The 23108-nt window shown below is 34.1% G+C and overlaps 3 protein-coding genes across 7 annotated transcripts in view; 1 reads left to right on the forward strand and 2 right to left on the reverse strand.

Moving 5' to 3' along the window:
- LOC144849843 (uncharacterized) overlaps nt 1-4098 on the forward strand; it is a 98439-nt gene extending 94341 nt beyond the window's left edge. Inside the window, exons 1-5 of one of the 3 annotated variants that reach the window (XM_078706926.1) lie at nt 501-589; nt 942-1015; nt 1358-1499; nt 2044-2194; nt 2664-4098. In XM_078706926.1, coding sequence (XP_078563052.1) covers nt 996-1015; nt 1358-1499; nt 2044-2194; nt 2664-2968 — 618 coding nt within the window. In that variant the 5' untranslated portion in view covers nt 501-589; nt 942-995 and the 3' untranslated portion in view covers nt 2969-4098. Of the gene's footprint in view, nt 1-500; nt 590-937; nt 1016-1357; nt 1500-2043; nt 2195-2663 lie in introns of those variants that run through there. The other 2 variants (XM_078706925.1, XM_078706927.1) reach the window with 2 other exon arrangements.
- Nucleotides 4099-6740: 2642 nt separating this feature from the next.
- On the reverse strand, nt 6741-18305 carry LOC144849766 (ubiquitin carboxyl-terminal hydrolase 10-like). The gene is made up of 14 exons (XM_078706802.1): nt 18217-18305; nt 16375-16473; nt 16145-16187; nt 14518-15456; nt 13889-13980; nt 13372-13478; nt 12954-13095; nt 12706-12808; nt 12143-12270; nt 11835-11960; nt 11427-11519; nt 10995-11139; nt 10502-10567; nt 6741-10128 (listed from the first exon to the last, which is right to left on the reverse strand). The coding sequence occupies exons 1-14, from the start codon at nt 18232-18234 to the stop codon at nt 9935-9937; spliced, it is 2295 nt and encodes a 764-aa protein (XP_078562928.1). The 5' UTR covers nt 18235-18305; the 3' UTR covers nt 6741-9934.
- Nucleotides 18306-21734: 3429 nt separating this feature from the next.
- Nucleotides 21735-23108, reverse strand: part of LOC144849797 (A disintegrin and metalloproteinase with thrombospondin motifs 18-like) — a 69195-nt gene continuing 67821 nt past the window's right edge. For all 3 annotated transcript variants that reach the window (XM_078706856.1, XM_078706855.1, XM_078706858.1), the window contains one exon: nt 21735-22989. In XM_078706856.1, coding sequence (XP_078562982.1) covers nt 22877-22989 — 113 coding nt within the window. In that variant the 3' untranslated portion in view covers nt 21735-22876. The remainder of the gene's footprint in view (nt 22990-23108) is intronic.

A 23108-nucleotide genomic window follows, 5' to 3' on the forward strand; every position in this document is an offset into this window, starting at 1 on the left:
AGTCATTTCAATCAGTTCACAGTCCATAAATCAATCAATATTTCAAATTGTATGTAGTCAATTCAATTCAATACGACGTATTGTCAATATCATGCCGGCCATCACTTCACACACACGCGCGCGTATCAAATTGTGCGTACAGCAGGAAGCGGAAACGCGTGCTACGCTACCGACAAACGGAAGTGCGTGAAAGAAAACGCGTACACGCACGTACGCCAAAACGCTATTTGTATATACGTCGTACCAAGGCAATCTAGATTGTGATGTGTTATAGAGGTTGAATGTAGCGGTAAGGTCAATATACCATGGAAAATAAGTACTTATTTTGTCCATGATAATACAGTACATTGATTTGAATATTAGTAATAATTTTAAAATCATATTTTATTATCGAAAGAATAAAATTAAAATGCGCCATCTACAAAAAACAAGATAAGGTCACGCCAGTGACACCAAACAAGTGTTTCCGTTTTCATTCAGATTGATTGCTACCAAAACACTGCTCTCTATGCGTCGTTGTTATAAGTTGGTAGATTTCCGTCAATCAATTGTGTCTAACACATCATTTTCCGCCTCAAAAATTGAATTGGTAGGTTTTTACAAATAATTTATGTAATATAATATATTGTGTTGTGTTTGATTATACTTTTTACTGCTGATCTAGATTTAAGTACTGTATAAACAACTCCGATTCCGTAGCGACGATCAATAATAATAGGCCTACCTGACTCCCTAGTATGAAGATGTACACTTAATTATGTAATGTATGCCTACAGTATGGACAATATTAGCGGTGTGTGTGAAGCCGGAAATATAGCCAAATAATATTCTTTGGTATAATACTAGCCTAGATGATGAGAGATTCATGTTAATGTTTATCTGTGAAGTTGGAACGCTTCCGTTTTAATGTTTTTCTGCATTTTTGTTTACATTGCAGATAGATTGACTGTATTTTTTAAAGCCTAATTAAAAAAGTACTATAATATTTAATAAAGATGGATGGATACCTTTACATGTGAGTATACTAAATTTACTATTTAATCTATTTTAAAGATAGTAAAATGAAATATTATTGATTTTATTTTTTAATGTATATAAATATATTCCAATAGTAAATAATGTTATTATATTAGGCTTTTTTTTTAAAATGCGCAAATTTATTTTTCGCAGTTGTAGCTTCTTGGCATGAATTCATATGCAAGCCATTAACACAAAATCTGCTAAAACTTTTTTAGATGTCTGACATCAAACCCTTGATTTTCAATCTTATTTAAAAGATTATTTCAGTTTAAACGCATACCATCAAATATTAAATGTTTCCTATGGTATAACATTATTTATATAAATATGTTTTCAGGTTGATAATTTTTCTACTAGTGTTCAAATGTAGCATTTATTTCTGCTGGTATAAAGCAAGAAGAGAAAGATATGCAGCACGACAAAGAACAACACTCTGTACTATTCAAACAGCTCAACCAATAAATGTACAGAATGCTCAAGTATGTATACATCAAGGATTTATAATAATGTTAGCAAGTGCTTATAGCCGTTTCGCTATGTACTCAGGGCCGTTGTTACTGCCCTGGTTACAAGCCTGTAGCCAGGATTTATTGCAAAAAGTTCTTTTTTCCACGAGCGTAAGCAACTGATGAAAATACAGATTTAGGCCTACCAGTAGCTAGATGGATGAAAAGCTGCCCGGCTACGTAGAATTTACCAAAATCTGTAGTGATTAAGCCTATTTACTATCTCTCTAGTTTGAAAAGGGCACTTCAAAGTGGGGGGGGGGGGGGGTGTATTTTGAAGCCTACCGACCCCACTGGCTAGGGGCATGACATTTTGAGAAAATTAGGAGGTGGGATTTAATATACTTTGATTACATTAAAAATAGAATTTACCAAGTGTAATAATGGGATTATTCACAGCCATATATCCAATATTTATATCTTCAATATTGGTGGTTGACAGCTAACAAACAATTTTGATATATAAAGATAATAAAGGCTGTGATCATAATTTATATATAATTTCTTATATTCATAGGTACCAGCTGCTTATAGAAACCAGGGTATGGTGGTACACCCAGTGACACCTCAATACCAACATCCACCACCACCTCACGACAAACCACCAGCATATGACGACATTGTAGGCAATAATACCATAAACAACCAACCAGTTCCAGCATATTGCTGTAAGATTCCATTACTTAATCCACTCCAGTCTTTATTTACTTCCTTCTCCATTATCCCACTTTATAGGTATTCCTCGATTATATCGAGTTAATCTCTCCTTTCTTTATTCCACTTCCTCCATTCTTTATTCCACTTCCTCCATTCTGTATTCCATTTCCTCCTTTCCATGCTTACTTGTAAATCTATTTATTACTTTATTCCACATGCATACTTGTATTTCTTCATTATTTTCACATCCTCCTTTATATTCAACACTTTCTTCCTTTCTATGCTTACTTGTAATGTATTTCTTTGTTCTTCTCCACGCCCTCCTTATGTCCACCTCTTAATCTTCTACTCTTTTTGCGTGCTTATTCCACTTTCATTTATTATTTCTCGTCCACTTTTTAACTATCTTAATCCAGTCCTCTCTCCATATCTGCATATCTGTTGTTAAATATGACAGTATACTGTTAATTTCTTTTACAGACTCAACTGGACTAACGGGACAAAATCCAGTACCATACCCAGCCGGTGGACTAACTAGTCCTAACCCAATACCATATCCAGCAAGTGGACCACAAGGCACAAATCCAGTACCATATCCAAACCCAACAAGCCCTGCTTACCCATATCCGAACCCTGGTAACATACCATACGCATACCAAACAGGTGCAACGACCAATCCTGCAATGGCTCCTTACATATATCCACCCACTAGTGGTGCATCGGTAGCAAATCATGTGGTCCCACCCAGCCAAAATCAAGCCAGTGCACCACCAAGTCAAATGTAAATTATATTATCCCTTTCACATTGCCAAGCAAAACTATACACACAGCAGGCAGGTGTTTTGATGATATGTGCAGCGGTGTGTGTAATCTCAAGAGTTTGGTGATGTGAAAGGGGTACATGATCAAAACCATTGCAAATATTTTTTGTATTCCTTTGTTAATTTAAGAGAAATGTTTTATCACAATTTTAACTATTAAGTCTGCTAATTTTAATACTTTTTTTTCTTCTGTGTGAAGATTTCTCGGATGAGGTTAAATAAAAACTATTACCAAAGTAGATGGTAGAACAACAACTGTTTTCGTTGCTGTCGAATAAATTATAATTTATATCTTTTGTTTGTATACGGGTTTCTATATACATTGTACTATTACCATTCTTGCGGTGGATATAATAATATAACTTTCACTGTTCAAGATAATTGGGTATTTTATCCAACAATATTTTCATGGATAAATTAGAATTTTAAAAAATTGCATGTATTTAGGAACTATTACATTGTACAGTAATTTGTTATTTAATAGAAAAATTTTTTAGCATGACCACCTAATTCTTCTACTACCGTGGTTTCTCTTTTAAGCCATTTATTTCTATTTAGTGCAATTCTATATTCTTGGTGCTTCTAGTATTAGCGTTTCAATGCTTAGTATCAAATTTATAGGCAAGCTTTTCCATGCTAAGTCATATACAGTATATGCGTAATCCGTAACATACCTTGTTTACTATACCAAAACCTTTATGATTTTACTAGTGGAAAATACACCAAAGTTTAGACTTGACATAATTTTAGATTACACGTTGTTGGTTCTATTGTACTGTAAAGTTTTTAATTGGTACTTACACGGCTAGCTTTTTGTAAAACTGGGATAAACTTGTGAAACACAACAGGCAGACGAATAAATTTACATGATCTAACCTTCGACATTTGTTTCAATGTAGATGGTTAATTAAATTAAAGAAATAGGTGCATTATAATATAAATGTTTTGTATTTTAATCAAGTATTTATGTTTCATTAGTTGTCTCAAGTATTGTTTTGTATGTTCATTTTTGCAAATAAATTCTTTTGGATCTCTTATAATTTTATTTTGTTAACCCAGGAAAGAGTGTAATCTCAATCCTCCTCACATCAAAAATAATAGTTTATATTACCTTACTTATTTTTGTATTGGATCATCCAAAAAAAAATTATAAGAACTATGTTCATTTCTACAGTTGTCTCTCCTAAAATGATTTTATTAAGTTTAGTCTGTTCAAATTCAATGACAAGAATTCTAAAAACTTAAAAATGTCTTACTTTGAAAGGCTTTCCTTATTTGTTTAACTGAATGTGAAATACCGTAACCTTGTTATGTAGCTAATGTAGGTGTTGTTGTTTAAGAATTTTAAAAAGATACACTTTATTATTTCCGTATTACTCCGAGATCTGCTTATATAATTAAATATTAACCAAGAAGCTTCAAACTTGACCAAAACTGTGAAATATATATATATTCTCTATACTGTATTTCCACATAATGGCATTATATGTCCGTACCATAGGCAAATTCTATGTGTGTGACATATGTACCACATGCACCAACAGGATTGAGTTATGGTTTAAGTTTACTGTGTCAAATTGGAATATATTGCTCTTAATTTTTGCCAAGATCTCAATGTTGGGAATATATGTTTTTAAAACATTCCTTTCATTTGTAAATAAATCTTAAGTATTATTTAAAGTTGTCTGTGTCTTTCGTTGTTTAATTACAGCTTCATCACTTGGAATTGGTTGTTTGCAGCTACATCAAAGTACAAGTGCTATAAAAATAGGGAATAAAAATAACATTATTATGTGATCACAAAATCATGACAAATTTTGATTTGAACTAAAATGAATATAGATTTTAAAAGTATTTTACCTTACATTTGCCAACATGCAAAAATGACCAAAAAACTGAATTTGCTGAAAGTTTGATGAGAGCCTTATGTATTTGCTTTATAAAGGGTTAAAATTCATCATCAGACTCCAGGAATTATATTAAAGAATAGAGGTTGGAAAACAGTCAATTGTTTCCCTTCTTTGCTGCTGCTTGTTACAACCGCTTATGTAGTAAAACCTCCAGCTTATGTAGAAACACCAACAGCTTATGCATCGATCTTTACTTAGCTATCAGTCTTTCCACCTCTCGTAAGCAACCAACTTTCTAAAACGACCACACATCGTAAGCAACCATCTCTGTTAAGGGACCGCTTCTCATAATCGACCACCTCTCGTAAGCGGCCAACTCTCTTAAGGACACGGCTGTACACTGCTCCACTTGTCCCCAACTGCCTTGTGCATCATGTTCCTCCAAACATACTTTCTTTTCGGTCTTTGCTTTCTTGTCTTTCCACTTCACAAATGTAAAGGTTTTGTGATTTTTAAGAGGAAAATAATTATATTAAAACATATGAAAACCATTTTACTCGAACAGGAATACATAAAATGACATGATTATAATATATATTCTGTAGAGGCACATACAGTACGTATGAAAATTGGTTTTACACTATTCTCTGTACTGCATCTCCACATGACATGATACAGTATAATACAGGCATCACATCTATGACACTGTATCACAGGATTTGCCTATGATACTCAACACATTATAGATACAGTACTGAGAAACAACTACAGGTTCACACTCAAACTCCATAAATTGTCACATAATGTTATGCAAGTTATATTTGTATTAGGCTTACCATCATGAGTTTGTATGGAATATCACAATTCTTTCAAGCTTACACACTTTTTATTTATTGTCATTTCACACTACAGTACCTTGGAATGGATGTAAATAAATTAATTAGGCAATTAGGCAAATTTTGTAATAATCGTTATTATTTAAATTCTATACAGTTTGTGTTTTAAATAGCAGGTGGAGATTCACATTATTTTTTATGATAGTGGCCATTTTGCTGCTCTTGAATCTTCCTTTGAACTACTATTTACCTGTCTTTGTACAGCCTGTATTGTTTCATGAATAAAAAATAATAATAAGACAAGTACTTGAATATATGAACAAATACAAATAATAGGGATTCTGCAATTTCTGAATATTAAATTTCAAAACATGCACCACAATATTATAATAGAAAAATTAATACACTGTAAAACAACAATTTCTAACCAAATTTCAATGTTCAAATTTCACCAGACAGACTAAAAATGGTTGCCAGTCAAACACAGTACCATCTTGACTTCTTAATCGTTTAACCAGCGTTTTTTTTAAACCCTAAAAGAACAGTAGGCCGGCCACCCATGATATTTTTTAGTAGAAATTTTCTCCTTAACTCAGCCCCAATTATGGTGGGTCTGAGATGGCTTCAATTTTATCCCAACCATAAGATTTCCTAAACTTTTCTAAAAATAACCTTACACACTCCCAAAAAACTGTTCTAGAAGAGTGCAATTTCCTGGAATCTAGAGGTGACATATTTTAATGGTGTGGTTGAGGTGAGTTTGGGAGTCTTCTGCTGGTTTGGTTGGTCACAAAATTCACAATCACCTTAACCATTCCCATTTCAAAAACGTTCCACAGGCCCTGATAGACATCTCGTATGAGTATTTCTGAGTATTTTTTTAACGTTACGTTACGTAATTGGTTGGTCGGTTAACCTTACTAAAGGCTCCACTGTTCAAAATTCTAACCCCTCCATAAACATTTTTAGCTAAGGGCCTGCTATTTGACAATATTAAATAATGTGATGTTATACTGCCAAGTCAAAACAAAATTGAAAATACAACTTAAATACAATTCAGTTTCATTTATTCATAAATTCTCATGATTACAATTGGGTTTGAACTTTTAGTTCTAGAATAAACTCTCAAAATGATGAAAAATTAATATTATTAATTATTTTTTCTCATACAGAAACAGTACAAACTAACCCCTTGCAAAATATAGATACCCTATGTTCTTAAATATATATCATTTTTTTCAGTTCAGGAACAAATTATTTACAATAATCATCATGTAGTGTTTATATTTAACAATTGCTTCAACAATAGGATATCACATCCTGGTAAATATTATGCGACATTATTGTTACAGAAAACAAATATTTGCAACCATGGCTCAATAGAAATAGAAGTTTAATAACCATAATTAAAAAAAAACTACCCTTACAATGGAACAAACCATTTCATGCTAGGGTTTCTTCTACAAGCATAATAAATGTTTGTTATTGGATAACAACTGAAATGAAAGCCAGATTATCTTTCATACATCCAAATTTGATTGATGGGATAATATATTTAAGGATAGGTAATTTGATTTTAAACAAATGCAAAGTCTATCTTATTGGGTATATGGAATTTGGCATCCAAAGCGGGACACCCAAGGTGTGGATAATATTCATCAAACTCGAGTGCCAGTAACAGAATCAAAAGGATTGCTAAAATTCTACAGTGACAAAATGTTCCAAGGGTCAACTATGCAAATTATTGTCATCTTCAAGCAAAACCTCAACTTTTCCGTCCAGCCAGGTGACTAAAACGTAAATAGTTGGGCTTGGAAAGTTATACAATAGACATGTCCACAAAAAAAACAAACAAAACAAATTGTACAACACATTAAATATTGTATTTCGGAAAAAAAAATCCTAAATAAAATCTACTTATATATTTATATTTCAGTGTATTAAAAAAACTCCATTTGATAATATGGTTATGAAACTGAATTCTGGGTAAATATAAACAGCATGTACAAAGTGCATGCAGTTTTATATAAAAAAGACCTTAATATTACACAAGGTTTACTGGTTTATTTATGGCAGTTGTTTTGTCTTTGTTTTTTATGCTTAACAGAAACTATTTTTCTGTTTAAATAATAATATCCAGGATTTAATGTTGTGAAACATCTAAGAACTGTACATATTATTAGCTGGTCATTTTTTAATCAAACATGTATGGAAACATACTCCTGTAAATGCAGATAGTAATTAGCACAAATTGTTTGTAAAACTGGCTGGAGAGGAGGCAAATGTAAAGTATCTTGCCTAAGGATACAAGCAATGCGACAAACGTTGGATTCCAACCCACGTGCATACATGGTATGTAACATTTAGGAGTCATTGTAGATATGTAGGTTCAGATTTCCTAAAGAAATCATGCAATTTGTAAATAGTCTGTAAAGGCAGCTCTCACACAAATAAATCCATCCCTCATCCATAACAAATTCTGACCATGGCCTAGGATTTCTACCAATTTCCTAATACAAGAAGGAAAGTTATTCCTATTGATATAAGTAATCCTCATACTAACTTTAAATGAATATTACTTATTTTCTTACGCTTTATTATTAAATAAATTCAGACATCTTCCATTTAGCGTTTCATATTTCTTTTCGTTAACTAAACACTACTACGCATTTCAAAAAATGGCTGTTCTTTCAAGTCTATCAGTTTTCTTTAAATTCTAGCCTAGTGTTCCTTAAAATCTGACCTGCTTTCTGTTAATTCTGCCCTAGTGTTCTTTGGAATCTAGTTTTCTTTCAATTTTGGCCAAGCGTTCCTTAAAGTCCGACGTCTGTTAATTCTAGACTAGTGTTCTTTCTATTCTGGCATAGAATTCCATCTATTCTAGACTAGTGTTCTTTCTATTCTGGCATAGAATTCCATCTATTCTAGACTAGTGTTCTTTCTATTCTAGCCTAGTGTTCTTTCTATTCTGGCATAGAATTCCATCTATTCTAGACTAGTGTTCTTTCTATTCTGGCATAGAATTCCATCTATTCTAGACTAGTGTTCTTTCTATTCTGGCATAGAATTCCATCTATTCTAGACTAGTGTTCTATCTATTCTAGCCTGGTGTTCTTTCTATTCTGGCATAGAATTCCATCTATTCTAGCCTAGTGTTCTTTCTATTCTAGCCTAGTGTTCTTTCTATTCTAGACTAGTGTTCTTTTTATTCTGGCCTAGTGTTCTTTCTATTCTGGCATAGAATTCCATCTATTCTAGCCTAGTGTTCTTTCTATTCTGGCCTATTGTTCTTTGAAGTCTAGACTAGTTTACTTTCAATTCTAGTATAGTGTTCTTTCAATTCTGGTCACGTGTTCCTTAAAGTCTCCGTCAATTTGTGTCTAATATTCCTTAACACTGGCCTAGTGTTTTATGGCAATGTTAACAATAATATGTATTGTTAAACGCGCTATATGTTTGGGTGGCGATCAATTTGAGAGAGTTATGAGGGAAGACATGAGTGCATATCATGTCTTCATATTTGTGTCCTTCGATAATTTACTTTCAAACCCCCACCCCCTACCCCATCCGATTAACACACACTTTATTCAATGCACGTATATTCAGGACTATACATACTCAACACTTTTAGAAAAGGAAACATAGCAATCCCCCATGATCATGGCATCCACAGCACCTTGGATGTTGTAGGGCAGAGTAATTCTAATTTCCTCAATTTCAGAGTACAATACCATTATGATCATTTTCTTTCTTTTGCTTCTTTTCTCCAAAAATTGTGTTCATCTGTCCTAGTTCTTTCTGCTTTCCTTGCCTCAAATTTCACCACTGAATTTTTACTTGTAAAATACTTACAAATATAACAATTGCATAAGAGGTTCAAAGCAGACTACTCTTCAAACCATAGTATTGTCCTCAAATTCTTTGTTCCAAGACACATCTCTAACAAAACCATGGTTTAACCATGAAAAGCCAATCAAAATACTTGGATATCCTTTCTGTAGTTTTTTTTCTTTAAAAAGTAAATTTCCAATACTTGAGTAAAGTTTAAAAAACTCAATCAGACTTAAAAAATTGGGGCCATTAGCATAATGTGCATATTGCTTGATGTTATATAAGAAATGTCCCTTTTTCGCTTAACATGTAATGCATAAATTCCACAGCTAACAAGGTACGTCTTCAGAATCTATCCTCGATTCCAAAAACAATCTGAAACAAACATATTCTAGCAAACAACTCTTAATTTTTTAACCACTTGAGAGATCGCGTTGCCTGTAGAAGAGCAAGTACGGAAGGCGCGGCATAGTAGGCTTCAATACCTGGCTTACAGGAACTACCTTTACCATACCATCATCAATTCGTAACCATCCACCAACAGATGGATGAAATACATCGGTTATGTAATGTCCTCCTGAAGCCTCCTCTCCAAGATGGTAAACAACTAAAGAAGGATATCATAAATTATTAGACATCTTAACACACTACATGATAAAATGTTTCAGTCAGATATTTAACCTGCTCTACCACCCAATTCCACTGTAGTCCAGGTCAAAACGATGTCATGCAGATTTTCTGCTAGTTGTACATAACCTAAAGCTTGGTTTCCACTAGAGATGCAACGACATAGATGCAATGCAAGTGAGTTCAACAAGTAATGGATTATTCAAACTGCTGCTTGTCAACTAGCTTGCATTGCGCCTACATCCTTGCATTGCATAGTAGGAACTAAGCATAACTACCAAAATGAACAACTCAAAAAAATGAAGATATTATATTATGTTTCGATTTATTTTATGAAAAGATAAGTAACTAACCTGCAAAAAGCTTGTATACCCTTTGTGAAACACTTAGCTTGCCTTTAACAGTTGAAGAAAACAATTCTGTAAAATCATTACACAAATAATATTTATATAAAAAAAAAAAAAATCTCTTAGAAAGATATGTGCACATCTATTATTTTGTTATAAAGTGCTTATGCAAAATTAAATATAATACTTTGTTGCAAAAACACAAAATTCGATCAAATCAGGGTCCATTTTATTTTTTAGAAATCAATTTATGGAAATTGCATGCTTGAGTATTTTTCCTACAGCACTCTCTATTTTGTTTTGATTTTAGTTTTTTGAGCAAGACAACATAATTATTGACGTTATTAACAACAGCATTAACAAATCTGACAGACCAACTGTTGAAAAATGTTCAGGCCTAATATCAAACCACAGAACCATGGGGAACATCATACATAGATCTCTACTTTACTGTTTGTGTATCAATAATATTGTTGACCAATCGTAAATAATGTACTACCTTTGCCTAGTTCTAAATCAACAGAGTAGTCAATTCTTTTCATCATTTTCTGGCAACCTCCGGACTTGTCATAGATGAAACGCTTTAAGTGAAGTATTAGTACTGGTGGTAACTTTTCTAGTGTGATCCTCCTGGAAGCTTCAACCTAGTGGACAAAATGCACTGTTAAACAACCTGATGATATTTTACAACCTTTTTTAGCCAAATAATTTTAAACCAACCTGTTACAAATCCAAAGATATGGGCTAGTTCAATCTACAATTAACCTAGTTTCATTTTATATTTAGACAATTCTATGTAAATTCATTCACTATTTTGTTCACAAGCCAAACATAAAACACTAGATGTTCTTCTACATAACTATACATGAGAACCCTGGGATCGGTAGCTGAGCATCTAAACCAATAAGCTACAACTGCAGTATTACGCTACCTCAGCTTTTGTCTTGCTGCATGTATATCCATGTAATGTCTCCTTGCTAACCATGTGTTCCAAGGCATCTTCCACATTCCATATGGTATTTGACTACAAAATAAAAGATTTTACAATTAATGTATTTAGTCAGCTGATCAGTATAAACAAATAAGGAGAGTTGAAATAATCAAGTTAGTAAAAACTCTACTAGACTTGTCATCATACGTTGAAAATTGAATTTAACAATTTAAATGTTTTCCTTTCTGAAAGATTATTCAGACTTTCTGGGGAAACCACACATTTTGGGCCAGTACAACAAGGTGTTTTTCGGGTCAGTTTAATCGTCAGTTGGATACTGATTGTATTATGGCAATCTTACACATGACATGTACATATGACAATAATATACAATATGAATGGTTTTACCTGAATATCTAATTGCAGTGTGAAAAACGGCTGTAAGGTTGCAGACTCTCGAGAACCTGATTGGTGGAGAATTGACCTCATTTGACCTCCAAATATTTCAGAAATTGGCGACTTGTCAAAATGAGCCTTCCATACAATACATAGAATAGGAAAAAAATACATTATCACATGTTGAAAATAATTTTAAAAAAAACATTGACTTGAAAATCTAATGTATAGGAAAGAATTAAGACTTTCATAAAAATTCGATCTTTGCGATTTGTTGAGTTACTCGAGGTCAACTGTATTAACTTAAATATTGTACCAACCTCCCTAGTAACACTACTCTTGTTCTTTGGTCCTACTCTTTGCCATTCATCATCATCATCATTCGCCTCATCTTCTTCTTCTACTGTTTCGTTGTCATTCTTCAGACCAGTTGGACCATTTGTAATGCCTAAGTCAGAAACAATTAAAGTTAGTCATCAAATTCAGGAATTCTTTTCTTTATACCCTTTGAAGTCTAAAGCTCTGTCTACACTATCAAACTAGTTGGTGATGTGCAAAATATGGTAGTGTCCATCAATCAATTGTTTTTAGAAAATGTGAGTTTTCAGTAGGGACTTAAAGGTGCTCAATAATGATGTTTGTTTAATGTTCAAAGGTAGGTGGTTCCAGAGTGTAGGTCCAGAAATACTGAAAATCCGATCTCCCCAACTATGTTTGCTCCTCGGAATGTCCAGTAGCACATGATGACTAGATCTTAGTTCTCGCCTTTTCTCCTTGATTGTCAATAATTCTGAGAGGTACATACATGGGTACATCACATTTTTTTGTCACATAAGGTTTGATAGTGTAGACAGAGCTTTAAAGGGTCTACCATATGTAGTACCTTTACTTGGTGGAATTTTCCCAACTGACATCAATGCTAACATTTCCTCATGCATCCCATTCAATAGACATCCTAAGAACTCCTCTGCATCTTCTTGACGTCCCTGTAGAAAGAAAAAATAAATACACTTGAACCTCCCTCTGCCTTATTTAAGGTGAGTTATAAAGCATCAATATTTTTTACTAGCACATATTAAAAATAAAGGTCAATCACAGAATACTTCAAGATGATAATAATTTGGTAGATACCTCAACAGAAAAAGAGGTCTTGGCACGTGATAACATCTGGTAGATTTGTACTGGTTCAAAGGAAGCCCCTGTCTGGATGTCAGTCACTCGTTTCCCAGACAATCTGTGTGGCAACACTTCGTACATGTTTACAAAGTCAATTCTAAAAACAAATATAACATTTAAGTAATTTTCTGGTGGCCACTGGCCGTATTCACCATTCACACTTAGGCAAAGGGAAACACTTACTCTTAAAATAAAAAATCTCCTAAGTGAATACAGTTTAAGGGGAAATGCTTAAATATTTTTTGAGTTGAAAGTGAAATACTTAATATTTAAGGGAAATATCTCACTTAAGTGTGATTGGTGAATATGGCCACTGACATCAAAATATTATATTTTTTAAAGTAAAATCCATAAAATACAAACTGTTACTTACATGCTGTCAAGCATAGGTGTAGAAGTGGGTAGTCTCTCTTTTACTTGCACTGGTATTGATTTGATCAAGTTGCCAAATGGAGGGCAAAAGAGAAGTGCTTGCAGGATCTGTACACATACATAGTTAGGGATAACAGCTTTTATCTTTACATGAAAACACCACTGGTGCCAATCTTATTAATCAAGATGATTTATCATGATTACAAACTAAGTCTCATTTGAGGCTTACATGTACTTGTAGGAGTTGTGATGTACAACCCTGACAGGATTGGAAAGTAACACTTTAACCAAAAAGCAACTGTTCCACTACTGTGTACAGGACAAGATAGCCATCATACAACTAGGTACATTAGTCATATCGGAAACACCTGTTTAGAAAATAATAGGCACCTTTCGTTGTGACTATTAAATAATAAAGTCAGACACCAATATGCGTGTGCTCATAGTAGAGTGAATTTTTGTTCTCTCTTTATCAGTACAATTATATAACAATTTAAATACTAGGAATTAAAGGATACGCTGTTAATATAACACCAATTTGCTTTGTTGTTCAAACCTCTTGGTAGCCAGGCAACAGGGCGATGATTTAATTGCACTTTAGACAGTATATCTGTTTATAATGGAATAAAAAAGATATAGATAAAAAAATGACGACATAAATAAATAAGATACTATTATTGGTGAAAATGTAACACATGCCTTTTATTTTAAGGAGTAATTGAACTACATAACTTAATTATAATAATAGGGAGTATGCAAAAGTAGAAGAAAATGTAAATTAGTTTGGTGGCCAGTGAGACCTGAAGATAACGATTTGTGAGGGCAAAAATGTAGTGAGCTGTAGCTGGGGATGATTTGGCACAAATCGGCCTACTGTAGGATAGTTTAGATTTGTTCGAATTTTGTGAATGATATATCTTTCTCTTTCTCGTGCGTAATTATATATGCACACTTCAAAGTGTAATTCAAATTTAGGAGTTGTAACCATTAAATTAAACTCCTTTATACTATGTAAACCCATCATAGATGTATAGTATAAATAGTGGTACAGGTTTATACATACAGCAGCCTTGCTAATATTGGACTGCAAACCAGGAATATTGAAAGGGTGAGGTTTGTACTACAAAATGAATGCATTTAAACATACCTCCAAGTTGTTTTGCATATGAATCAAAATCAACAGAAACTGGTTTTGTTTCATCAAATTGAAGAACAACTTGCTTATCAGGTGTTGCATCTGGTATGCCTTGCAATTTGTTGTCAGCCACATCTGCCTTACCTTTTGTATTGGAAGATGGCTTACTAAAAAGACCAGCCCAAGAAGACGGTTTGGCAGGCTGCTGCTGTGGTGTCACTGTTGTTGTTTCAGAGTCCTGCAATTCATTGGCGTTCTGCTGATTGATTACTGTTATTACTTGTTCTGTCTCGTTCACATTTTTTATTGAAATGTCTTTAATTAGTTCGTTTTCGCTATTTGTAATTTCATCCTTAGAAAGATTATTTTCATTATTACTCAATTGTTTGCATTTGATATCTGGCGAAAGATTACTTATTTGTGCTTGTTCGACCTGTTGGACTTCATTACTAATGTCAGTATCATTAATTTTATTCTGGCTACTGGTGGGAATTTGTGTTTTTCCATTGTTGTCACCATCTTTTGTGGAAGCTATGGTTGGAATGAGATCGGGCATGAAGCTCTGTTCATGGTTAGTGTTCCTATTACGGACAGCCGCAGCACTTACAACGTCAGCATTTTTCATAAAATGTTCCGGTGCTACGTTTCCCAATTTATTTAACTTTTCATCAATTACAAATCTTTGGTTTTTAGTTGGTTCAGTTTTTTCAACCAATTCTTGATTCTTGTAAAAGTCCTCGTAATATTTTTCATCTCGTTTCTTTTTATTGCGACGTGGCTTTTTGTTCTTATCATCTGGCTGACTTTGTCCAAACACCTTATCATCAAACTCAACTGCAGTGTTTTGAATGGAAGAAGTTAAAGAACTTTTTCCAACAGTAAAGGTAAAGTTTTCTCCTTTGAAATCAACTGTCCCAAAACTAATACCACTAGCACCAGAAGACAAAGATTCTGTTGAAGCAAATGAAACTTTAGTATACGCAATTTTCAAACTATATCCGGATACCTAAACACTGGACAAACCATATACAACTAAACACTGAACAAACCTAACAACCACCTCCTTTGGGAGTTTAAAGTTAGTTTATATTGTTCAAACTGCTGTTGTACAGTAACCTACCAATTGTCCAGACACTTTTTCCAATGCAATTATAATTTATTGAAAAACACTGTTTATTCAAAAATAGGCATGCAATTTGAAACAACTAGAATCTAACAAATAATGCAAAAGTGCTCACACACTAGTTCCTTTCAGTTCAATTCTGTTATTTTTTATTTTTATTTTATTCCTCCTTCCAGCAGACAAATAAACAGAACACAAAAACAAACATGATGCAAAAACAAATGAAGTGGAGGGCTGAGGAGAGGCAAGATCAGTACAATAACCACTATCACTGGGAATTGTGTGCCTCTCCACCTTCCAGTACATTAAATAAGTATTACAAATAACATTAAAATATAGAAATATGTTTATATACAAAAAAAGAATTATAAAAATTAGACATAACAGCTCACACTGGTTCAGTTGAGTTGCTTTCAGCAATAAATAAGCCTATCTTTGGACTTCACTGCACATTTAGCTACTGTATTGTATTGTTAAATAAATAAATAAAACAATTTTAAGAAACAAAATTCTTACCCTGCTTCAACTCCTTTTGATGCTCACTTTCATTCCAGGGCAACTGGGAAAAATTATACAATATACTTTCATAAATAATCATTTTTTAATTAATTAGACTCAATTAAAGTTACCATAAAAGGTAGAAAAAATGTTAATTAGTGACTGAACTAGACTGGATAAATGATTTATAAATCTAGAAAACTATGTATTAAAAAAATATATTAAATTACAAAATATCTTATTCTTACCTCAAGATTTGTTTTAGTGATTGGTTTTCCTAATGAAGCCAAGAGGTGATTTAAACTCCCGGCTTCATCTCCTTCTTTGAAATCCCCAAAACTTAAAATCTAAAAAACATACAATTTATTATATAGAAACTAAAAACTAAATTGCTTTAAGACTTCTTACTATTGGCTTACCTACTGTAGTTGGGCCTATAGCTCTCAGGCATCTTACTTGGTTAACCTAGTTGGGTATTGGGGTTTATGAATCTATTTTCAATCATTAAATGCACAAATCAATGCTTCGATCTCGCATCTTACTTATCATTGCATTGTGTTTTATGCAACGTAAGGTACTGTACCATTTGAAAAGCTAGGCTCAAACTGGTTCATGTACAGTTGATAGTCTAAAAAAATGGAAAACCAAACTTAATTTTAGACTGTTCAGTTTTGAATAGATTCCACTTTAGGATTAAGACAAAGTTGATTGAAGTACAAAGACTCTATGCAACTTTCAGTATTTGCTGGTATACCTGTACATTTCTTAATTCAATGTTGGCTTATTAATGGTTTGATTTCAGAATATCTTGCCAGTAACTATTTTTGTTAAATCAGTTATTCATAATATCAATACATTGATTCTGGCCATTTTAAATTTTGTAATTGGTATTTAGTATCAAAGGTCTGTATTTATTGATAATTTGCTACAGATTCTAAATTAATGTTAGCACAGACAGGGACATTTTATTTTATACAAAAACACATAAAAAGAAATTGCAGACCTTTAAGGAAAACATTCAGTACCACAAATGATATACTGTAGGTCTAAACAAATTAAAGACACTAGTCCTACATTTGTTTTACCTAATTTAAGGTCAAACACTACATTTTATGTAAAAATAAATACTATACGGTCCTATTGCGATTTTTTTTCATATTTAAATGGTTACAAGTGTGAAAAATAAGTCGATTCTAATAATTTTAGCAGCCCGCTATAAATCCCAACATGCATTGCATGCGAATTGATATTTTCATATTGCAATGTGATGCGCCCACTTCAACCAATCGCGTGAAAGTGTAAACAAATATAAGAACCATAACTTTTCAGCGAAAATACCAGGTCTTCCCCAATTTGTAATGTACTGTATTCTGCCAAAAAAGGAAAGATAATTCAGCAACAAGACAACATCAGACTAGGCCTATAGCTAGTATACAATGTTCGTACATTACCGCTCTTTACCAGCTAGGCCTACACAACTATGTATAACTAAGGTAGACCTAACGTCTGAAAGTTATCTGAGTAGGTAGGCTAGGCCATTATTTTTCTCTTTTTATCATAATTAACCTTAGAACACACACTTAAGAAAAGAAATGACCTGGTTCAATTTACAAAACGTCAAAAATTCTAATGTCTTTAATTATGGAAATGAAACATGACTCAGGAATTTTTTGTTTGCACAATTTTATTATACTTTATAGGCCTACATTTTTTCAAACAAGGACAAGGCAGGCTAGCTAGGCCTAGCTAGCTAGGGCCTTATTATACTTTATCAATAGGGTCTAGTAAATAAAGGCGGAACGTTTTACTTTTGTAAAATATAACACCATTCCTTGTTGATCTTTACTTAGGCATTGGACTAGGTAGGCTAGGCCCCACAAAATAAACACATCCTACTATCATGTGCGGTATTTCTCACTGGTGGAGTAGTCGTATGCGCCTCCAGACGGCTCCGAACCAAACTCCTCCTTCTACCAAACGAAGGTCTCAGGAAAACCAGCAAATTACACACTAAACCATACAGCAAAAATAATAACAAATTCATTTAGTTTATATAAGATGAGTACTTTTCGATATAAGCGTATCCTTACCGTATTTGGGAGGCTCATTTTGGAAAAAATAGAGATTAATATGTTTCACAAGACTGTGTCATGCCCCCATTATACCTTCTCCTTTTTTAGCGGCATTCACCTAAAGTTTGAAGAACGTGGTTTGTGATTGGCAAGTTGTTGTGATTCACTGGCCAGTTGACTAATCACAAACGTTCACAGAGAGCGAAGAATTATTACGAGTATATGATAAACTATTGAGGGCGCAATTACAAATTTCACAAGTTATTTTTTCCGATGACACACTACAGGGATTTCACTCTGACTAATTTATTATCCAATCTCTTTTCCACTAAAATCTCATTCAACTGCTCGGTTGAGTTTATTCAAAACCTCCACTCATTTTTTTTCTCTCCAAGTTTAGTTAATTTAAATTTAATTCAATCGTTGTTTTTTTCAAACCATAGAGATATTATAATATTATTATCTCTATGGATAGACTCGACACCTGGTTATGGCATAGACGCGACAACTGTTTATGGAATGTGATAGACAGAGAATCTGGTTATGAAGGATAGACCAGGCAACTGGTTTTATTATGGGATAGACGAGACACCTGGTTAGTGATAGACGATCACATCTGGTTCTGGGATAGAATAGAACAGACACTTGGTTATGGCATAGACGCAACACCTGGTAGTGATAGACGATCACATTTGGTTCTGGCATAGGAGACCAAACACCTAGTTTATGGAGAGACGAGACAACTGTTTACAGAATAGGATAGACGAGAAATCTGGTTATGCAATAGACGAGACACCTGGTTATTGATAGACGATCACACCTGGATGGCATAGGATAGACCAGACACCTGGTTATGGGATAGAACGTGACAATTGGTTGATGTGATTGGCAAGATGCCTAGTTATGGGATAGAGACACCTGTGGGATAGGATGGACGAGACAACAGGTTATGAAATAGACAATACTGTAGTTTAAAACCTTCCCTGTATAATTATTTGCCTTAATGATACTCAATCAATCACTATCGTTTTTTTGTAAAATTTGTCTATAGAATGGGTTAAACAAAGTTTTTTTTATATTATAAAAATCAATTATCACATACATCATGTTTATCGTCAAGAAACAGTAGAAACAGTCTGATTGGTAACAGGATAATAAATCATACGATATTCTCATTGCAAACAACATCATCATCATCTCACCTCCACTGTACTCCTATCGTCATCTCACCTTCACCACCATCACTAGCTCACCTTCACCACTGTCTTCATCTCCCGTTCTTCACCACTGTCTTTATCTCACCTTCACCACTATCGTCATCTCACCATTTGTCACTATCTTCATCTCACCTTCACCACCATCACTAGCTCACCTTCACCACAATAGTCATCTCACCATCTTCATCTCCCGTTCTTCACCACTATCTTCATCTAACCTTCACCGCTATCGTCATCTCACCTTCACCACCATCACTATCTCACCTTCACCACAATAGTCATCTCACCTTCACCACTGTCTTCATCTCACCTTCACCATTATCGTCATCTCACCTTCACCAACATCACTATCTCACCTTCACCACTGTCTTCATCTCCCTTTCTTCACCACCACCATAGTCATCTCACCTTCACCACTATCGTCATCTCACCTTCACCAACATCACTATCTCACCTTCACCACTGTCTTCATCTCCCTTTCTTCACCACCACCATAGTCATCTCACCTTCACCACTATCGTCATCTCACCTTCACCACTGTCTTCATCTCCCTTTCTTCACCACTATCGTCATCTCATCTCACCTTCACCACTATCGTCATCTCACCTTCACCAACATCACTATCTCACCTTCACCACTGTCTTCATCTCCCTTTCTTCACCACCACCACCATAGTCATCTCACCTTCACCACTATCGTCATCTCACCTTCACCACTGTCTTCATCTCCCTTTCTTCACCACTATCGTCATCTCATCTCACCTTCACCACTATCGTCATCTCACCTTCACCAACATCACTATCTCACCTTCACCACTGTCTTCATCTCCTTTTCTTCACCACTGTTTTCATCTCTCTTTCTTTACCACTATCGTCATCTCACCTTCACCACTGTCTTCATCTCCCTTTCTTCACCACCACCATAGTCATCTCACCTTCACCACTATCGTCATCTCACCTTCACCACTATCGTCATCTCACCTTCACCACTGTCTTCATCTCCCTTTCTTCACCACTGTTTTCATCTCTCTTTCTTCACCACCATAGTCATCTCACCTTCACCACTGTCTTCATCTCCCTTTCTTCACCACTATCGTCATCTCATCTCACCTTCACCATTATCGTTATCTCACCTTCACCACTATCGTCATCTCACCTTAACCACCCTCTTCATATCACCTTCACCACTGTCTTCATCTCCCTTTCTTCACCACTATCGTCATCTAACCTTCACTACTATCGTTATATCACCTCCACTACTATCGTCATCTCACCATCACCATTATCGTCATCTCACCTTCACCACCATAGTCATCTTTAAGACTGTTATTTAGGATCCAGAGTTTTTCGGAACTAGAGATAGATGCCATGTGTTGCGTCTGGTCAGATGAAAGGGGCTACCTGTACATTTATAGATGTTGTGCCGCTGCACAATAATTAAAAGATGAAGGTTTTAGCAAAATTACCAGGTACAATTACTTTGGCAGTGTTTGTTGAAGGCATGGCGAATGGATTGCAATGTACTGGTGTACATTTCTTGAACTGTTTTGATGTTGCACATAATTTTGGGTTATGCTCCTGTGCTTGGAGGATGACTGTTGTTGATGAAGGATTCTGGTGGTGAGAGGATGCATTACCCATACGGGGAATGCATCCTCTCACCTACTGATTTTGATGTTGGAAGTGAATGTTGGGATAGTTTCTGTACTCACATATTTTGGTCATCGTTGTTTAGTCTAATAGTGCATCTATCTGTCTGACAGCTTAGTTTTATCAACTATGAACTTGTCTTGATAAAAATATAAGTAATAAAACTCGTCCTAAATATTGAAAACCTAACCATCTAAATAATCTCTCTCAAACTAAAAGTAGTAGAATTGATCCTGAAACCCCCTCAATACAAGCCCACTGAGCCATCCATCGATATAATCGGATTTTACTTTATGAATGAATAAAACATATATTATACGCAAGCATTTTAACTGACCAATCAGCATGTTCATTTTGAACTGAAGATGACGTTCTTTGTGACGTCACAGGTATTTTAAATAAAATCATAAAATTCACTTTTTGGCTCAGATATATACTGTTTCGTATGTTTTTCAGCGTTTCCAACCCTCTTGAAACCATTTTAAGGCGTTCCATGCAATACAATGTAAAAATGTTGGCTACAACATAGATATCTGGGGCATTTTAGGTCATTACCTGATTTTTTCACTACGAAAGTATTGTATTTGTCCCGTTAAAGCTTCAGTCATGTACAGCGCCACCTACCGGTGGTTTCGGGGACATTGCGTCAAGTTATTAGAGATTTTCAAAGTTAACACAACAAAGTTCTTTATTGGCCATATAAATATATTCTTCTAAATATTTTTAAACATTATTTTCTATAAAAAGTATGTCTACATTTTCACCTAAACTAACATAATGTACATTATCTTTATTATTTTTACAACTCAAAGAGGTATTATATACATGTATTTGTACATTAATATTTTTACAGTTTTTATTAAAATATTCCAATAAATCTCATATGTAAATGGATACTTAGTATTGGAATATAGTTTTATAATAAATATGACTTCTTCTTAGCAGCAACTCACTGACATTACATACTTTAAGGCAAAAAATTAACAATAAAACATATTCTTCTTGTCGTATACACTACATTGAGGATTCCATTCACGGCTGGATACATTCTTCCTTCCATAGGAATCAGCCGTTTCAGTAACATGGGATACCACTGGTGCCACTGAAAAAGCTGTATTTCCTTTTGTTGAGTATCATATAGTTTTCATAATTGATGATCATGTGCAGTATAATTATTGAGTATTAATGTTCAGGTATAAAAAAAACCCAAACAATCTTCGTTTTCATACTAACCATCAATATGTAAATTATAAAGTTATTGAGTTGGTCTTTTAAAATGAATAAATACTCCAGGTAGTTGGAAATACAATCATTTTGCTTGCTTTCAGTGTTTTATAATTGTAGGATGGCTTCTGTGATGTTTTTCCAACTTTCACTGCTCCAAACACATGATCATTAACCCATGACCCCTATTTTTTATTCTTATGCCTCTGTATGGTGCATTCACCCCCAGGGGCAAGTTTCTCCAGAATATCCTCACAATACCGACAATACATGCACCATTCCTGTGTATTGTCCAGACAAAAAGTCATTATCCAAAATCATGTTATTTTTTTTTCTCCTCTCAATATGAGGTTTATGATCACAAACAAAATTGTACAGCACGCTATCCATAAGAACGATTTATTGTGGGCAGATTTTCAGTCGGCAAAATACTGATTTTTGCAAAATACTGTATTAAATCCACAAACGATTAAGATTTAGGATTCCAGCCAGTAACTAACATCGATACTTAAATTGCATGGACTACCGCCAATGTCCAACACTACAACAACTAAGGATTCAAGAAAGTAACTATTGCATGGACTACTGTCAATGACCAACACATGAACTACAACACTTTGCTCCATAAAATGCATGACTACACATATTATGGGTTGGCACCAAGTAACACCAATTGTAGTCATCTTTGCATCTGGAATAAGCTGTCAAAGAAAAATTAAAAAAATATAGACTAGATTATATACATTAAAGATGTTGAAACAAACAATATAAACTAGATTAGTTACATCAACGTATGCTCTATTGCTTCCACAGTCCGTGT

The sequence above is a fragment of the Antedon bifida genome, chromosome 8, assembly GCF_963402885.1.
Source record: "Antedon bifida chromosome 8, ecAntBifi1.1, whole genome shotgun sequence".
Classification (NCBI taxonomy): Eukaryota; Metazoa; Echinodermata; class Crinoidea; order Comatulida; family Antedonidae; genus Antedon; species Antedon bifida.